The following is a 20,685-nucleotide window of genomic DNA, read 5'->3' on the forward strand; positions in this document are numbered from 1 at the left end:
TGAAAACTTAAATTCAAATGTAATGGCTTTGAACTTTTTCTATAGGGTACCCAATGCAAATTGGTTTTTAACCATAAATAAATGTTTGGTGGATAAAGCCTGTAAGATCTGCTGGCAAAGATGCATGGTCAGAGCTATAAATATGTGGGAAAATCTAATAGTTCAAATTTACTCCAAAGGTCATCCGGAGTATAAATGTATTCTCAGAAAAATTATGCAGAAATTTTATCATTCTCTTCTTCACATGGGCTGAGATTTCAGGAAATAAGTAAGTCCTCACAAAATATAATGACAGGAAGAGAAAAATGCCTGTGCTGTGACTGAATCCAGTTTCTTCTAACAAATTATTATGTGCTCTGTCACATAAATTCCAACCATTAATCACTTCCATAGGCATGAAGCCAGAAGAATAGCACTATTAAGACCAGTTTCAGCTAACCCCTGAAATATTTTACTCTTGAAAAGGTTGCATTTTTCTGGACAAAGGAGGTTTACATGCAGCTTGGCAAGAAGTTAATGTGAAAAGGAAAAGCCAAAACAAAATCAACTTACAACTGCAAAGCTTTGACTTCTGAATGAAATGGTTTCTTCATATGTTTTGCCTATATATAAGCCAGGAAACATATATAATCAGTGAGTTACAGTGCACAGATGTACTTTTAATGTGGGATGCAACTCCTCTATCATAAAAGGAAAATGCAGTCATTTACCTCACCAACATCCAATACTTGGGCCACAAGGAACATGCAAGAACTGTGTGTGCTTGCCAGATCAAAATACAAGAATAAACCTATATCACAGAAGCTACCAAAGACTTTTCCTTTTCCTTTGCTTGCAGATGGGCACAAGGTCCCAGGAGAGATCTTGCATTGGGAGTGTTTCCAGGACAGCTGTAAGAGATCCAGTTCACACTCTTGTCTATAATGAATGGGAATAAGCTACACTTTGCGGGAGTACATATATGCTAATTAGCACCATTTCCTCTGAAATTATATTTTAATTAAACAACCTTTAACAGAAATCAGACTGATAGCAAGTCCCCCCAAAACAAGCACACAAAAAAGCCCCTGCCTCTTCAGCTGCAATGGCAGAGAGCTTAGATTCTCAGTCGTGGCTGTAAAATTCAAGACAGCACATAACAAAGCCCAAGAAAATTATTACAGGATTTCTGTATGTACATAAAGTAAATAAAAACATGTGCAGATACTTCCCATCCTCCTATATCTCAATAACACTAGCCAATGAGCTACTAATAACATTTTTGACAGCAAGAGGCAACTTAACTTTCCCTTCTTCTTTTGTTCTATACTAAACATTTATCCCAGGGAGTTGAATTTAAGTCGATATTGGGCATGTAAGGTTTTACATAGAAAGCTGAGCATGATTTATCATCCATTTATAGAATATTAACAGCTTCATGGTTCTTTTCCCCTTTTTTGTCACTGATATTACACAATTTTTTCACTGCTGTGTCCACAGAATTAAAACTAGTAAATGAAAAGAGAATGGTACAAGGATGCTGAAGGTGAGCTCTGGGACTATGAAGCAGAGAAAAAAGTGTGTCCCTCTCCCATGGGATTTTCCCTCTCTCCAGACAGCACAGCTCAGAGCAGTGATGCCATGATGGAGCACCAGCACTGCTGGCAGGTGCTGGGGACTCACCATCCGTGAAACCAGCTGGAGAGACGTAGGAAACTTTCTCTTCTGTATTGCTGCATTTTGGTGCTCTTCAATCTCTCCACTCCTTCAATCTCCCCAAATAAGGTTTGCAATAAAAGCAATAAGAAGAATGAAGTGGCAATGCATTTCCTAAGAAGAACCAAATGCTAAGCAATAAAGCAATGCAAACCCAGCATTATTGATGTACATTTTTTTAATATTGACAGAGGTACAGCAGATCCTCTGACAGATTCTCTGTCCTTTGTGTGTTTAACCATGGTACTTCACAAAGTCTTATATTAGCCTACTTTTTCATCTGTGTCACAAGAGTGATGATGTTGAGTTGGTAATAGACTTATCAGGAAAAACAAAAATTTACCTTTTTTGATATTAAAAATACTGTGATTTTTAAATATTATTTTTAAAACATTTTACATTTGAAAGCAATACATATTTTTATACATTGACCCACTTTCTATATTGTCAGAAACCTGATTGGGGTTTTCTTAATTAAGAGCTTTTCACATAAAACCCATTAATGTCACAGGAAAACACAGTCCCAGAGTAAATTTTTATTTATTAAAGTAGAAGATTTATCCTTTGCTACTTCAGGAAGGTGGAAAATGTGTCCTATCAGTTGGATGGGAAACAGTGATATGCATTCTAGTGCTTAGGCTGATGTAACCTAAGAGATGACACTACAGTTTCACTCCAAAATAAAACTGTGCTAAAGTCAGTCTGTATATAGAAATACCATCAATGATACCATAAATGGTCTCAACATAATGATAGATTGTTGAATTAAAACATGTCTAAAATCACAAAAATGCAGCAATTTTATATTTGCTTTCTGTTGTGAGTGGAAGTAACAAACTTTGCAGATGCAGAATGTCAGTAAGCATTTGAAGGAAAAATCTGCATTTGTATTCTGAGAACTCAAAGGCAGTTAACATGAGTTTTGTAATTTATTGCCATCATGGGAATCATAACTTTCAGGAAAGTCTGTGAGTTTCTCAAACTATATTCCCAGCGTCAACCTATTTACAGAAAGAATTTCAATGAGAATTACAATTATATGTGGGGCTGATGAAAAGCATCTTTTCCCACATTGGTGCTGCTAGAAACTGCCAGTCAAAGCATATTTCAGTATTTTCTGTCTTAATGATGAGATTTGGGAATGCATATACACTAATTGTTTCCAAAAATTAAAAAAAAAAAAAAAGAAAGAAAGACATTGCTGAGTTTTATATATTTCATTGCTTAGCTTAGTGTATTAATGTCTATGCAAAATTCAGCATAGCACAGCCAATTAAAAACATGAGTTGATGAATACTTACATTGCAAATTGGCTTCAGGAAAACTCTAGTCTACCATCAGTCAAATCATCACAACAATTGCTACAACTGGTCTCTCAAACACAATGTCTATGTGCTCAAAGTCCTGCCTCTACACATTTCTCTTTTAAAAAGCTACAAAATATTTGAGTCATTTATGCAGTTACTGTATTTCTAGAGTGCTTAGCAGACACAACAGTGTTCTGTAATATTGCCCTAAAATGCTATTAACACAAACTTCAGTTAGATGAATGATACCCTCTACTTCCTAGCAACACAGGATACAAAGAATGTTTAGGTAACATTTTCTAGCACTGCAAATTTTACACTTGTTTTTGTATGAGAAAGATAAAACCATCATGAAGTCAGAAATTTTTGTTTCTCTTAGCTCATCAGTAAAATCATATCCATTTGAAAATGTTCCAGATGTGCATTTTATATGGAGGAGCTCTGCTTTGGATTTATTCCCCAAAAATAATAAAATCTGACAGGACTGACACCTTCAGCTGCCTCTTAAGTGCTTACACAATGTAACCACAGCAGTGCACCTCTCAGCAACATACAAATTTCATAGAAATGTGAAGAGAAAAGCAATGGGATTTTGAAGAAAGTTTAAGGGAGAATTCACCATCCAGATAACACAACTTCTGGCATCCATTCCACTCAGGACATAGATGCAGATACAGAAATTTTCAAAGTATTTTGAGATTGAGGGTGCATTTCCATCTCTGGGCAAAAGTCCTAAGAAGCCAAATATGAAATATCTTTCCAAACATGTATTTCTGAGACTGGTAGAGAAATATTCAAATTTTTGGCACCACAACATTGCTGGGCACCAGCTGGTCCTGCCACATACATTGAGCCACACACCTTTTACACTGGTACCTTGTATGTAACAGAGCTCCAGCCTGCTGTTATTTTATCATATCCCAAGCCTTAACACTACTGAAGGACTAATTTATGCTCCAAGTAACATTTGAATGTGATAACCACAAAGGAAATAGTTGGGTCAAATGTTACCTGAAACTGGGATTCCATAATTAGCTTAAGCTGCTGGAATGCAGGCTGCCACCAACCCTCGTGTGCTCATTGCCTTCCTCTTGTGAGCAGCAAACAAACAGCAGCCCACGTATGTAGGCTGTAACCAGTATGAGTTCAGCTCATACTGGTTATGATCTACACACTGAGTTACTCAGTATGGACTTAGGTGAAAATGTGATTGTCTGTGAAAGTTTAACTTCAGAAATGTCTGCTCCTGAAATTCTTCAGGATGAGCTGCTGCACTTCCATCCACGTTCCTTCCAATGCAGCTTAATATGAAGTTTTTATACAAATCCTTGTGGAAAAATCAAACAAGGGATCCAGTTTAGGCAACAGTAAAGTTCTAAATCACTCCCAAGTCCATGAAAACTGCTAAAACTCCTGCTTAATGCTGGCCATCAAAGTGGGACTGTAAATCCCACCTTTTGAGGAAGAACGTCCAGCTCAAGCAATCTCAAGTTCTGCCCCATTCCACACCCTCAAAAAAGTACACAAATCTTCAAAATAATCAGTGTAGCCATGTGTATTGCAAAGCATTCCAGAAAACCAGCAGTGAGACTATTGGGCAAGGGAGGTACATTTCCCCTGCTCTAATGCAAGAGACACATGCTAGGCAAGGAAGACTTCCACAGGGGAACTCTCCACTGACCTGGAAAATTCAGTTTGCACCAGCAGCCCTAGGAGTTAAAGCTCCTACTGTGTGCATTTGCTTGTATTGAAGAAACAGACCCTGAGGCATGGTGTAGGGCATTTGAATATTATTTTCTTTTTTCCCTAATTGTGAGAGAAGCTTACTCTGAATTTGGGGAACTTTCTGCACTTTTTACCTGAAATTACTTGTATCCCAGCTATGTAAAATCAGGTATCTCAGTATTGCTTTATACTAGGGCAGAGGAGTCCTCAGGCTGAGATCCAGTACCTAGAAAATACCTTGGAAGTGCTGCTCCAGAAACTAGTTGACAGATTTCTCTCTCCTTTTGACTGTTATTCTTGAAAAAGGAGAAATTAATATTTGAATATAAAGGGATAGGTTCCCCAAAAATAATAAAGTTGAAGTCTCATAAAGAACTATAATTATGTTCATACTTTGCCACATCTGTTGTTCTCTTCAGAAGCTTCACAGAGATGATTAAGCGGAATCTTGTCCCAGTTGTGATTTTCAGCAAAGTAGTAGCATCTAAAACATGCCTGCTAACTTTGGACATAATGTTTTGAAGGAACAGCAGAACAGTTGGTGAACAATTATGGGTTATGGCCAGTAATCAGAAAACACCATTAAAAGGGTTCAATTGCAATTACAGTTATTTTCTTGGCAGGTATTAATGAATGTGTTTAATATTTTAGTGGAGATACTAGGTTTCTAATTAGACTAGATGTCTAACACCAAGTATTAGATTTAAAGAATCAATCACTTTAATGGCTGACTCATTAAGATACAGAGTCAACTATCTATGAAAATAACTTTAAAATCTATTTTTCTCACGCAAGGATCTGTAAAAAACAAAATCAGTATTGAATAACTGGATTAGGATGCAAATAAATGCAGGTGTGCTCCAAATGATGCATGCTGCAGAATGCTCAATAAGATCTCACACATGAAAGTAGGCCAAGTTTTGTGATTTACAATAGAAATTTACCTGGACACTCAATTTCTTAGCATAATTAATATTACTATGTAATTCTGGTTGCCTTTCTGCATGCTTAGTATTACCTATCTCTGAAACAGCCTTAAAAGCAAACACTGCTGTCAAAACAGCATCCTTTAAATTTAATCAGTGGATTTGACCTGTCAATATTATATGGCTCTGCTTTCCTGAAAAGCAAAAGGTTATGTCTCAACATGGATTTTCCCCTCCCCTTTGTTTACATAAGTTAGATATGTCAGTCTTGGAGGGTGTCACGATCCACTCTAAGAGCAGGGAGTTGTGATGATTTGTTTACTGATCTCAGAGTGCAAAAAAACCAGCATGAAAGGATTTCAGTATTAATCAAAAAAAATGCACCTTTTATTGAATGACCACAGCAAATGCGATAGATTAGGGAGAGAAAAAGATAGAGACAGAGAGAGAGCGGGGGTTATAGCTACCAAACGCAGAGATGAAGTCCTTTGCAGTCCAGCCAAGGATCTGCCTGTTAGGTCAGGGAGATATCAAAATATCTAGCTAACTCAGAGGCTTTTATTATGGTAACTCTATTGAAAATTGTGAAGGGTGGGAAACAGATACAATAAAGAACAGATGTAACAGGTAGTCCATGTTCTCAGCAGTAAGCAAGAGCCACTGTCTTCTTGGTCCAGCAATCGGGTAGTGCTTGGCAAAATCTCGCTTTGGTCAGGTCGGCTCTCCCCCTCCCCCGTGTTAGGGATTTCAGTCTCAGTCCTTGGGAGAGGGGGAGCTTCGATGTAGGGGTCTCATGCTCATGTCTCAGTTCTTGAAATGGGGCTTCATCCATCTCAGTCCGTCCATCATGGTGGTTGAAAAGCAGATGAGGGATTCTCCATGGGGGACCACCAAAGGTTCCCCCAGAAAGACCATTTGGCCAAGAGGTGGGGGAAATTCACGAGCTATTGGAGCAGGAACCATGAAGCAGGTGCAAGCATTCAGGACAAGTCATCTCCCCTTCTCAGGCTCAGTGTTCCATGGCAGCAAACACACCTGCAAACAATAGCTTGGCAAACCAGCAGGGTTCTCAGGATCTTGGTGAGCAACCATCTCTAAGCAAGGCCAGAATTCCGACCAGTGTCTTTTCGGTGGTCCTAGTTTCTGTCCTTTCTGTCCTTTCAATCGGGAGGCAGATGAGAGAAACTTCGGACAGCAACTTGCAGAGGGCAAGAGCTCAAGCACAGCTGGTGTCTCAGCAGAGAACCTTTTCACAAGACCACAACAGCCCACTCAGCCAGCACATATCCTAAAGCTCCCTGTTATTTGCAGTGGGGATATTCTCTTCCCAGGTGGTAGTGGGCTGCCAGCCACCACCAAAGATTACAGTGAGGGTGGTGAAACACTTCCACAGGTTGCCCAGAGAGGTGGTGGATGCTCCATCCCTGGAAACACTCAAGGGCAGGGTGGATGGGGCTTTGAGCAACCTGGTCTACTTGAAGCTGTCCCTGCTTATCACAGGCTGTTAGACTAGATGCCTTTAGAGGTCCATTCCAACCCAAACTGTTGCATGATGATTCTGTGCTTTGTAAAAGTCACTAACAGCAGTCCTTGTAGTCAAAACCTCTGGAGTTCAACATAAAGTGAAACACAGAATTAATTCTTTTTAAATGAACGGGGGCTGCTGAGCTGCTTTATTGCTGCAGGAGACGGGATGCTTCTGCTTTCTAAGTGACAGCATTAACTTCTGGCATTTATACAATCTCAATTCTAAAAGCATTGGAAACATCTAACCCAAATTCCACTTAAAAAAAAAAAAAAAAAGAGCAGTTCTTAGGTTCTTCCAAATATTTTCAAGACTGGCGATGCTGACAACAGTGTGGAAAAAATCCTGAATACAACAAAGATGATCGTCCAGCTCATAGTCTCTGTACAGGCACCACACACAATTAATACTACTCCTTGTCAAAGTAAAAATCAAGTTTTAAAAGGAACATCTAGCTAAAAATTCAATTGTGATTATCCAAATCTCTGTCTGACTAATGAACCACTGTTCTTCCTGCTAGTATCTAAGAATGTCAAGATTACACAAGATTCACTGATGTTTTTAAAATGGTATTTAATTATTAACACTAAGACCACTCAGTTGAAAGCTTTGTCTTTGACTCTCTTCTCTGTTGCTGGACCAAGTGTAGTATTTAGGGAGCTGTGGGAGTCTTTTCTGCTGCTGTTCCAGAGAGGCGCCTTGAAGCGACATGGAAGTACTTTGCTGTGTCTGGAGCCATGAGCTTTGTTTCTGCCTTATGCAAAGTGAGCAGCAACAACATATCTGACATACATCTTCTGAGACTCAATGTTGAAGAAGCTGACTTCAGACAGCTAAATAATTAACCTTATGAATAAGCAAAGGATTTGCTGCTGACCCACTTCCCAAAGAGCCTGCACGAGGCTGACTACACTCTTGTTCCATCAGCACCACAACAAACATCTCACCAGTTTCATCCTTCCCTCTATATTTTTCAGTGCTGTGAAGCTCTAGGAGCCTTTTGAAGCCACTCAGCTGTGGGAAAAAGTCTGGGAAAACTAAGGGCTGCTCAGCACTTTATGGCCCAAAGGCCCTTTAGTGCCCCTGGTATTTATGCCTGAAGATGGTGAAAGACTCCAATTACCTCAAGTTTCTTGTCCCAGCCCCTGTGCAGGACCCTGCAGGAGTTGCATGCAGCCCTGCACATTGGGGTCAACACGTGTGTGATGGCAGCATGAGGAAATGAAGTGATTTTAGCCATGCCTGGTGCCTTTTGAAGCCCCTCTAGACAAAACCTGGGTGCAAGCAGTGCCTGAGGGTGAAGTGTGTCCTCCTCTTCTCCCAGCTTTGTTAGCACCAGTATGCTCCCCAAGTGAAGAGGGCCATATCTGTGTGGGTACTTCTGTGCTGATGAAGCTCTCCCAGCAGAGACAAGACTATTGATATCAGGGGAGGTTTGCTGGCTTGGTTTTATGGGTGAGCCTTCACATACATACCTCTCACAGAAATAATCAATGCCTTCAGGGTTTTCTGCCAGCTCCTCCTCCCTCTATCCTGCCCTTGCTATGTGTGCCCATCCCAGTTGTGATTTATGTGCCACATATGCAGGGTGCCATTGCTTACACATTGGAATCTGGTGCCTTTCAGGATGCTCCAAGGTACTCAGGGTATGGCCTGGCTTTGCAGATATAAGAAAATATAAAGAAGCTCAGTGCCTTCACAGAGGAGCAAATGGAATTGAGATTGATACTCTAAGAGCCATAAAAAGGCACCAGACACATTTAGGCATCTGCATGCCACCCTTATTTCCACTGACAGTAATGGTTGCTTAAGCACTTTGTACACATGTAGATACCTATTTACAGACACTTAAGTGCAGATATTTTCATCTAGAGCTGAATCCTGCTCTTCAATCTCTGCAGGATAGACCTCACCATGAGCTGAAAAGCCACTGCTATTTTAAGTATTTAGGGGTTTTTTTGTCCTTTAGCAGCATACATACTATTAATATTGTTACACGTGGGAGTTCTAATCAGGATTGAATTCAACTAGACACTCAAATAGAAATAAGCATATCTGACCTCAACTTTTCAAAATGCCAGGAAATAAAAGATTCAGAATTAAAAGTGATCATAACAAAATAAGTTCAAATGTTGAGATAAACTAATTTGTCTCAGGTTTTAGATGTCAGAACGACTGGCTGTTACAGGTGATGTAGGCTGTTCAGTGAGGACAACTGAAGACAATTAAAGCACATTGGAATTTGTACAGAAGGAGTAGTTAAGGGTTTTATAAGCAGAGTCCATATAGCACTCCCAATATTCAGGCAGCTCTAACTGCTAAATTGAAAATGGACAAAATAATAGCAAACTCAGAGCAGACTATGGTTTGATGTTTTGTTCAGAGAAACAAACTGAAGAATAATCTGCCTTCTGTTTCACAAGGTAGTGCAGTTATTAAACTGCACCTTATTAAAGGTTTCATTTGTAACATTACTTCCATGAAAATGAAAAAAAAAATCCCTTTTTACATAAAAAAGGAAAATTTGCCTATATCTGGGCTGTCAGTGAAGCATTTCATATTTTCCTAGGATTCAGTCTTACCCATGGAATAAAATGGTAATGCTCTTTTTTTAAACTTCAGCAGCTACCGAAATAAAAAAGGTGTGATTATAAGCAAAGATAGATTCCAGACTGATCCTGACCTTAAAATACAAAATCTCTCAGCTTGCTAAAATAAGATGGCATCCTTGAAAGACATGAGACTTGTATAAATGGGCAAAAACCTTGAAAGAAGACTTTTAAGACTTTGCTAGGATTATTAACTACCAGTACTACCCTATTAACTGCAGAGGTATATTTTCCTGATGTCTTGTTTTCAAAAGGAATTGTACTCACCCTGAGCCCATTCAAAATGTCTCACCCAGTCGCATGAATCAAACCAACATGTCTGTTCAAGAGCTGTTCACAATCCTTAAAATAAAGGTCACAGTGATGGACTACTGCCTAGTGCCACCAGATAGCTCTGTTCCTAGGCACAGCCCATTTCTTATTGCAGCTAGACCTCCCCTGAGAATAAGATCCAAAACTAACCTGCATATCTTACCAGAAATATACATGCTTTAAAACAAAATTTTAAAAAGGAGATAATTGAGTTACAATAGGGCAAGGTGTAATGAAAAAATATAATGCAGATGGGATTTAACAGGAAAAAGAATGTATCGTTATTAGGCAAAGATGTGGGCTTTGTAGGAAACCAAAGAAACATTGAGAGATGCTTTTCATCCTGGAATAGTTTGGCTTTGTGACCTGCTTGCTAAAGGGTAGAGTCTTTCTCATGAAACTGTAAGTACTAAAGGAGATAAACTCTCTTCCCTTGATCAGTGGATTTGAAAATTCACCATCGGGGATTTTACAGAAACAGATGGCACATCTGTCTCTGAGTTTCCTTGTTATTTTCCTGCCCTGTAAGAACATCATGATGGATTTGCACCTGCATATTGTACACATTGAAATATAATTTAGAATAACTTTACAATTACGTGATTGTCTCCACTTCCCATGGAAAACCTTGTAATTTTGAGTCTGAGGATAATTTCATAGTAACGCATGGAATCATGACATGGTTTGGGTTGGAAGGGACCTTAAAAGATCGTCTAGTTCCAATCCCCCTGCCATGGGCAGCAGCACATTCTACTACACCAGGTTGCTCAAGTTGTTCAACCCAGCCTTGAACATTTCCAGGGGTGGGGCATCCACAGGTTCTCTGGGCAAGCTGTCCCAGTACCTCACCACCCTCACAGTAAAGAATTTCTTTTTAGTATCTAATTTAAAACTACTCTCTTTCATTTCAAAGCCGTCATCCCTATCACTACATGCCCTTGTAAAAAAGTACATCTCTGGCTCTCTTGTAGGCCCCCTTTAGATACTGGAAAGCTGCTACAACTCACATGTCTTCAAATTAGGGTTCCTCAGGATCACAAAATTTAATGATTCCTTTAACTTAGCCAGCTATTTTGAAACTGAGAGACCAAAGCTCACCTGGGGATAAATTAATGGTTAATGGCCATGTGGATGCACCTACATAATCTAACCTCTCTCCTCTGTTTTCCCACATTGCTTTGTATCCATGTGTGCTGTGCTCTCCTGAGCACAAATTGCCTGGATGTTACCTCCCTGTGGAAAGGCTGGCAGGCAGCCACAGGGCCCCATGTGTGACCCTGTGCTCCTGGAACCACACTGCAGCAATACTACAGCAGTTGTGCCTTATGCATTTGTACAGAGCCACGCAGAGGTCATGGACTTGGCAGTTTGGGAAGAGGAGACCATTTAGTCCTGCCTCAACAAGAGCCGTGATGATGTGAAGATACACAGATGTATATCAAAGCCATGCTGAGAGGGGTCACTCTGGGAACACTGCTCAAAGCAAACGAAGGGCCTCTGGCACAATGATTTAAAAACAAACCTCTGGAAAGAAGCAGAATCCTGGCAACGATCCAAGTACCTTTCCCAAGTACCTCTGAGCAACAGATGGACTTTTTCCAGCAAAGCCACCAGTTATGTATAACACAGACAAAAGGCACAGAGGAGTTTATGGTCCTTACCCAGGCCTCCAGTGACAGCAAGCTTCCTCTCCCCACACTGGAGCCCGGAGCAGAAGCTGGGAGAACAGAAAGCTCTTTCACCCCTGCACGCACGCACACGGAGTGGGAGCGTCTAGCCAGCCCCGAGCCAGCCACTGTGGGACTGCCGTGGTTTCAAATAAAAATAGTGTGATGGAGGTATGTTTATGAAAACATCAAATACAGAAAAGAAAGGCAATGTAAAACACACTTTCCTTTTCATAAGGCATATTTAGCATTTTACAAGGTATACTTTCCCAAGTGAGGAATGGAAAATTGCTAAGACATTGAAAGCACTCAGGCAGACAGACTCAGTGTCATTAAATGTTCATTCAGTACAGTCATTCCAAAGAACTGCATTCAGTATGTGCTTGCAAGTAACAAGAAAGACCTTAAGACAAGAGCAATGCTCTCCTTTGGCATGAAAATGGCAGCCTTTATCAGTGTTGCAGATGTAAATAATTTTCCACTCCCATCTGCAGCAACTCTGGCAGATTGTGCTCTGTGGTGGTGTCACTGGGCAATTTTGCTGCTTTGTCTCTTGCCTGGCCGAATAAGCTGATTACTGACTCTTGGTGGCTTCCATCAGACCAACATCTTCCACACAGGAGGTGGGTGTGTGAGTGCAAAGGCTCACGTGCCTGCTTCCTGCCATCTCCTATCTCCCAGCCTGTGCCTAAACCCCAGGCTAACTATTCCACAGCTTTACCCTGATTACTCTTAAAAGTACTCAAGCTTTCACCCTGAATATTCCCTAGTGCAGTTTAGACCATGCTACCTCTTATGTGACACTTTCTCCACAGCTGGAGGACTGCAACAGCCTTAAAAAGAATATTTGAAGGCTACTGTTATATCTGTCCTTCAATTGTCTCAAGCCTCAAACTATTTGCAGGAGTCAACTCCTGCACCAATGCTCTGAAATGTTCCATTTCTCACACAGAACGCCTCTAAGAGGTACTTTAAAGGAAACAGCACTGCATGTATTTGGAGAAGGCAACACCAGATGCTTTACCAGAACTCTAAATGCTTCTTCTGGGAGAGCATCAGTGTTGTTCTTCTGCAGAGGCAGATGCAAGAAAGCACACAACATAACTGTTTGCAAACAGTTACCATTCAGCAGTGCGAGCAAACTGAAAGATCCTACTTGCAGCAACTAAAAAATGCAAAATGATGGTAAGAAAATAATAAATACTTCCCAGAATATAAAGTCATGCTCATAATTCTTGTCTCTACAAGTGAAATGTAGTATCTTAAGTCACCTCGGTAGAAAAGCTGTTTAAGATTATTTCATCATGAAATCATAGAACTGATTTACTTCTCCCTTGAGAAGCTGAATACAGTTCAGGCCACTATTTTCCAATTTTCAAAAGCACTTCTAGTAGTATATATACCCTGCTGCACAGGTTATCCACATCCCCAGATGGTGCCTTTTGTGATTGCTCAGTGTGAGCTACCACCGTCACGTCCGACTGCACCAAGCGCTTTGTGACGCCTGAGAAACGCCGGGCATCTTTGCTTTCTGCTCAGTTACACTGAGTTTGAAGGACGGGACACGCAACTAGGAGAAGGCCGAGGTAAAATTCTGCTTTGCATTAAGGGTTTCTGAAGTGAAGCCCGTCCCTGTGGCACACAGGCGGACGGGAGCATCAGCCCCGCCGCCGCTCCTCAGGCACCGCCGAACAGGCAGCGTGTGCAGCTGTGCACAGCACCGTCCGGAGGGCAGCGGAGTGCAGCTGAGGTGAAGAGCAGCCCAAGGGCTGGGTTTTCCAGGCACTGGAAGCTCCCTCCAGGCCCTTCAGAGCTCAATTGCACACGGGCCGCCCGCAGCGCCCGCCACAAAGTCCGCACCCGGGCTCGATGCGCTAGGCCTCTCGGCGGGGCGCCCTGCTCGGCGCTGCGCGACGCGGCGGCGGCCATGGCGATCGATGCGCTCGGCCGCTCGGCGGGGCGCCCTGCTCGGCGCCGCGCCCCCCGGAAGCGGAGACTGGCGGCGGCCATGGCGGCCATGGCGGCGGAGCAGCGTTACCCGCGGAGCTCCATCGAGGATGATTTCAACTATGGCAGCAACGTGGCCTCGGCCAGCGTCCACATCCGCATGGGTAAGGACTGCGGATGGGTGGGAGAGCGGCACGGCTCCGCCGCAACCCCCCAGCGCTTGCGGAGAGGTCCCGTTGCCCGCGGTGGCGGGGCGGTGAGGGGATGCCCTGCGCTCCCGGCAGGTGCCCCTGTGACACCCCGGTCACCCCCGGCCTTGAGCTGCACTCGGGCTCCGCGCAGTGTTTTCACCTGGCCAAAGGTTGTGAGTGCGGAGCCAGGGCGCTGTTTAGTCCAGGTCAGGCATCAAGGGTGAGGGGCCGCGGCCGGCGAAGGCTTTGTCGTTTAACCGTGAGTGAAGGGGGTGGGTGTTCTCCGGAGAGCGCTTACCCGTGGAGCCGATACCCTGCGGGGATTCAGACCTGATTTTGTTCAGCGCGATGAGTTTTGAAGTCCAGACATGACCCATGAGATGCGTAGTCCCTGCAGAGACGCGCCTCCCCGAGGTGTTGAGGGAAAGCCTGGACGTGGCAGTGGGTGCCATGGCGTGTGACACAGCGCTGTTGGACTCTGTGCTCTCACAGGTCTTTTCCAAGCGTATTCATTCTGTGATTCATAAATACTAGAATTAGTGACTGTAATTACAGAAGTTTAACCATGAGACTAAAGGATTGGAATTTCTTCTGTGAGGTGTTAAAATTTTTGTTTCTTCCAAGCATTTGGCATGCCTTCCATGTTAATCCTCTGTCAGTTAGGTCCATTAGGCACCAGGAACATGATAGAGAAGGTGTGCTGTCAGTATAGTGAGAATGGGTGTACGTGGGTCTTAAACTGATCGAAAGTAAATTCCTTGTAAGTGTTTTCTATATTTCTTTTGTCATCATTGTTAATAGTTAAATAATGATGTCCAGGAATAAATGCAATTTTGCTGTAATACTGTGTCAGGTTTTTAAAGTAAAATGGCTTTTTACGACTTTGTCTGTGTTTTTTCACTGACTTTATAACAGTTCCCTCTGAAAATGAAAACTTGTATCTGATTTACTGTTAAACTTTGAAGCTGTAAGTCAAAAGTAGTTTCATTTTTATTTTCCTTTTCCAGCATTTCTGCGAAAGGTGTACAGCATTCTTTCTGTTCAAGTTCTATTGACCACAGTCACATCTGCAATTTTCCTATACTCTACTGGAGTGCAGGCATTTGTTCATGAGAGGTAAATTCTTAGGTGAAATGCAGCTGTTTAGCATGTGTTAGGTATAAATTATGTAACTTGTTGCTACACTTCGTAATCATTTTTATAATCTGTGGTTTTGTTGCTGTAATAGATACTTTTTAACTTGATTAGGGAGTAACTTTTCTTCTCTGACATTTTTCTCCTTGGTTTACTATGAAAACCATTATTACCTTTTTTGTTGTGTTGTTATTTTAATCGATGCTTTATTAATCATGCTTATTTTAATATTTATGCTGTGCAAACTTTTACATGAGTTGCAGAACATCTCAGTTACTGACATTTCTTGTTTTACAGTCTAAATACTTTTAGAATCTCTTTGGAATGCTGTTGTTTATAGGTGCCTGTTCCAAAAAGCAGAATCATGTCTTATTCCTCTTCCTCCCTCTCCCATCTTCTTTTTCCCCTTTCCCCCTCCCCACTCCCCCAAAAGAATTAGTCTGCCTAAATTCCTGTGGGTGTGCTTCATTTTGCCTCTCAGATTTTCATGATAAAATGAGTCTCAGAATGCAAACTGCGGTGAACAGGCCAGGGAAAAGACCAGCTGGGAAAGCAGGAGAGCACCATGTCTAGCTTCTGTTTTCCTCCAAATGCACTTTTGGACTTCTACTTTCACTTTAAAGCCCAAATATAAAGGAGGATTAAACACTGCATGAAAGTTTCAGTTTCTGTATAACCTATAGTGTATACAACAGTGGTTGTAAAACCACAGTTTTCTACATAAACCTGATAATTTAAAATTGTCCTACTTGCTTGGAACTGTTGAGATTTTGTGTTTCATGTTGGCCCCATTTTTCTTGGAGGGCTACTTGAATTATTTAGCAGTACTTACTGGTCACTACTGATTTTCTTTGGTGCAGTTTGTGCCCATGTTTGTTGCATTCAGGTGCTTATAGTTCTCTGAATATGGAGTTCAGAACAGGCAAAATGGTACATATGCTTTAATGCTCTTACTTTGTATGGATGGATTTTCTTCTTTGTATGTGCTCATTTCCAGGTCATGGATTACTGGGCAATCTTGAGCTTTAGTATGAAAAAGTTGTCTTTACTTGTGACTGTGCTATTTTTAACTGATTATCTGTAGTAGTATTCTTTAAACAGTTTTATTGTAAACTTGCATTACATTTACTTTGGATATCTTTTCCTAGATGATCATTTAAAATTTTGAGTTTATATAAACTGTTCCACAGTCTTACAGATATTTAAGTTTGATCTTTTTTTTTTTTTTTTTAATATGGAATTTTACAGGCCTGCCTTGCTTTTGATATCTGGATTTGGATCTCTGGCTGTAATTGTGGCACTGACCCTCTACAGACACCAGCACCCTGTTAATTTATACCTGCTGTTTGGATTTGTAAGTGTTTAATTAAGTTAAATTATTAATTGATTAATTAATTCAGTGTAATAGTCCCTTGAATATCTTGCATTGTAATTAATTCCTTGAAACTAGAGGTATGTCATTTGTTTTTCTTGTATTCCTTGAAAGATATCCTATATATTTATGAAGGTCTGAGTTACTTTTTGGAGATTCTGCCTACAGGTTGTTCCTACATAGCAGGCACTTCAGGTTTCTTTCAGCATCTTTTTAGAAAGAGTGTTAGAACTTGGAACCAATTTGAGCAAGGGTTATTGCATGTGTGTAGAAATCTATCTGCTCTCATTGTTCTGTTGATGTCAGGGATTTTTTCTATGCAATTGCTCAGTAGGAAAGGAGGAGGTATTCCTGTTACTTAAATTGTTAAATGGACAGCCTTCAGCAGAGACCCAAACCAGCCATATACTTTATTCTTCCAGTTGTCTTTTTGATGCTAAATTCTGAGCATGTTTCCAGCACAGGCAGATCTGTCAGAGCTGTACTCAAATTTTAGTCTTCTGCCTGATGTTGTGAGTATGTGGATCCAGGCTAACAGTTGCTCTTGGATATTTTGGATTATGTAGCAAATCAGTCTTCTGAAAAGAAGTCACAGTAGCTCAATTAAAATTTGATGTTTCAAGAGTTGCCTAAATTGTGTTTGTGATAAAACAGAAAGACAGCTTTGCTGTGAAGTAAACAGATTATTTAAAGGGTAAGTGTGGAAGGGAAACTGATGCAGACACTGTTAGACAGCTATCCAACAAGATATTACAAATATATTACTTTTATAATATATTACTTTTACTATACCTTGAATAGTTTGTCAGAAGTGTCATATAAATACTGTGCACTTACAGTAGGAAATGTGGCATTTTTCTATAGGGAAAGTCTGTCACTCATTTTCACTTTGTATTGTACTTTTTTAATGTAACACAACTTCCAGCCCAGGAGGACAGTGTGATTGCCATTTTCTTGTTGAAAATTAAACATGTTTTCATACAGAAAGATTTAACAGGAGACCTAATGTTTAATGGTTTGATTTTTTTCTTACCCTCGTCTTTTTTTGGGTTTGCTTTTTGCAGACTCTACTGGAAGCACTGACAGTTGCCATTACAGGTAAATAGTAGCCATGCTATTGTCTGATTCCATAAAGAATTTGGAAAATGAATCCATTATATTGTACCAATTGCCATTAGGGTTTTCTAGATGTGACTAAAATGATAATGAATCCTGTTTGAAAATTTCAATGACAGTGATAGGAGTTCAGCAAAACCAGGAAATCAAGGGAGAAAACTGAATTCTGATTCAGAAATGAAACTGTATAAACTTGAAGTGAGAAACTGGGGAATCCATTCTTTCAGTATAGTTAAAAATGTTCTCTTTCATAATGTTCAGCTCGATCTTCAAGTTGAAATAGTCCTACCTGCCCCTCAATTTCCTCAAAGGGAATCTGAGTTTGGAGAATTCTGTGCTTCATGGTCAGGGTTGAAATGAGGCAGTGTGCAGTCACACCATGGCATCATCTTGAACTATACCTTAGAGCATAAGATGAAACCTCTTCATTGTGGCCTATGATAGCCTGATTTGGGGATAGAAAAGAAAAAGGAGGAAGGAGGGAAGAAAAAGATTGCACATGTTTCTGCTATCTTTCCCTTCCTGTCCCCTAATCAAAACTTCAAGCATTTTTAGGGGATTGTTTTATTTTTTCCCCTTGTTGCAATATTGTGAAAAATTTATACAGTTTTTTTCCTTAAGATCTCTGTTATCTGTGCTTAAAATCTTTTTGTTTTGTTTTGTTGCTGTGTTCATAATTCTGACTAGGGAAGATCTTTTATTTCCATTTAAGAAGCTACAATTATAAAGTAACTGTCAAACTTAGTTAGTACACGATCCCTGAGTCCTATGATCATGAATTTGAAATGCAAAGACAAGTTCAGGCATAATTTACTAAATTTTGTTCACAGTTAAGTTTAAATTTCTGTTTCCTCAAAAGATAACTCAGCAAATACATAGGGTAGAGTTCTTTAATTGACAGATTACTCTTTCTGTTTATAGTGAGTTTCTATGATGTCTCCATCGTCTTGCAAGCCTTTATTCTTACTACTGCTGTATTTCTTGGATTGACTGCATATACCTTGCAGTCAAAGAGAGATTTCAGCAAATTTGGAGCAGGGTATGTTGTCATATTGATGATTTTTTTTTAAATTTTATGTTGTTGTTAAGGTTTTGGGGTTTTTTTCTTAAACCAAGCTTTGCAGGTAAAGTAAGGAATACAGGTCAATAGAACCTGCTTCAAGGGAATGGTGAGGGTTATTTATTTAAAATTATTCATTTTACCCACTTCTGATCCTTGGTAAATTCTTTTCAGTGATAAAGAATCTTAAAACAATTAGAAAACTAGTTCACATGGATTTTTCACTGAGAGAGAAGGCAGATGTTTCAAATCTTTAAAAAAATTAAAGTTAAAACATAACTTTTGACAGCTTTATAAAACCTTTACTGCTGAGACCAGTAAACAGTTGGCATCTAAGAATTCCATATACTTGCCATATATATTGTGAAGAGGTGTTAGAAAGGAGGATATTTCAAGTCTAAAAGAAAGTATATTGTTAGTCACAGTGTAATTTATTTTCTTTCAGCCTCTTCGCTTGTTTGTGGATTTTAATCATCTCAGGTTTCTTGAGGGTAAGATACTTTGTGTTCACAGTTCAAAGATATTCACAGTATCACAGAATGGTGTGGGTTGGGAGGGACCTTAAACATCATCTATTCCACCCGTCCTGCCATGAGCAGGGACACCTTCCACTAAGATCAGGTCACTCAGACCTTTTACTAACTTCTAGTGTAACTAAAAGGTTTGCATCAGCCCACTATAACTTAATGAAAGAAAATTGTTAGCCAGATCCATTACTGTTCTACATCATGCTGGTGATCATGTAACCACACATTTTCAATTTAGATTTTTGTTGGGTGCTGTTCTTGCCAACATAAAAGGAGTATTTGGGTTGATAGACAAAATTTGTCAATTGAGATCGACTACTTGATGAAGAGAATGTGAAGGACATTTGAGATTTAATTATATTTTCTAGCTTCTAGTTTTCTAGTCTGCTGTTAGTATTCTGGAGACCAGAGCTTCCTCCCTCTTAAGTGGAGGCACTTTTACTCAGTCAGAGATTGTGTGACTGGAGAGTATTTGGAATAAGAGCATTGAAATATTACCATAATACTGTGGTTTTGTGTACATAACAGTAGAAAGACTGTGTTTTAAATGTGGCATATCATTATGCAGGGATTTTAATATTTTAAAAAAATGAAATTCACAAGTATCTTTTTCATATTTTATCTGCCTCCAGCTGTTTTTCTATAGTGAGACAATAGAGTTGGTGTTTGCTGCTGCTGGAGCTCTTCTGTTCTGTGGATTTATTATTTATGACACTCATCTGCTGATGCACAAGTTGTCCCCTGAAGAGTACATACTGGCTGCAATCAATCTCTACTTGGACATCATAAATCTCTTCCTACACCTGCTGCGTTTTCTGGAGGCATTTAATAAAAAATAAGTCAAAAGCGGAGTGGTTTGACTACAGCACAATTAAAGTTAAGTTTATGGATGATCTGCAAACTCAGTAGTTCTGCCTTCTAAAGACTGAATCTTTATTATGTTTGCATTCCATGAATATTGGTCCCTCCTTAGGGGGAAAAATGCCTTTTTACATAGCTACAGATCTTCTCCAGACCATGTATATTATGTAGTTAACATGTTGTCTTCATTACAGTCACTTTTTTAATCACTTAATTTGCTGTGTAATTAAGGATTAAAATTTTGCCAACTCCTGTTTACTTCAGAATAAGCTTCCCTGCTGTTCTGTAGCTGCTGAAAATGTTTCCTTTGGGATTGATCATTCGTTTATGTACCACATAAGGGTAGCATGAGTTTACCATTGTGCAATGTTTCACTGAGATATTTTTGTTGTTGTTTGGTAAATTGAAATGCTATCTCTGACAGAGGTACTCTGTCCTAGTTAAGGGCTGTCACTATGGAAGCTGTGAAGGTGTTAAAACAATTAAAGGGAATATTCTTTATTTTAGTACTATTTATTGCCTATCAGTGTTCTGAAAAATCATTTGGAGATTGATTATGGCATTTTATCAACTTATGTATAATAAAACTCACTGTGTGTCAATAAAAATTGGAAAGCCTTTAGTCTGTTCTTGGAGAACTTCGGGATGCTGAGAATGAGCGCTGCAGACGGCTCGGTGCTGGCAGGGTAGAGATGCTGGGACTGTGGCTGC

General features: G+C 40.1%; 1 protein-coding gene across 1 annotated transcript; it reads left to right on the forward strand.

Moving 5' to 3' along the window:
- Positions 1–13,255: 13,255 nt before the first annotated feature.
- On the forward strand, positions 13,256–20,596 carry TMBIM4 (transmembrane BAX inhibitor motif containing 4). The gene is made up of 7 exons (XM_071423490.1): positions 13,256–13,877; positions 14,912–15,020; positions 16,287–16,392; positions 17,475–17,508; positions 18,448–18,565; positions 19,032–19,077; positions 19,746–20,596. The coding sequence occupies exons 1-7, from the start codon at positions 13,694–13,696 to the stop codon at positions 19,950–19,952; spliced, it is 804 nt and encodes a 267-aa protein (XP_071279591.1). The 5' UTR covers positions 13,256–13,693; the 3' UTR covers positions 19,953–20,596.
- The last annotated feature ends 89 nt before the right edge of the window (positions 20,597–20,685 follow it).

This window comes from Agelaius tricolor, unplaced genomic scaffold, assembly GCF_023055355.1.
Source record: "Agelaius tricolor isolate 1412-34295 unplaced genomic scaffold, bAgeTri1.0.p SCAF_3, whole genome shotgun sequence".
NCBI classification, from domain to species: Eukaryota; Metazoa; Chordata; class Aves; order Passeriformes; family Icteridae; genus Agelaius; species Agelaius tricolor.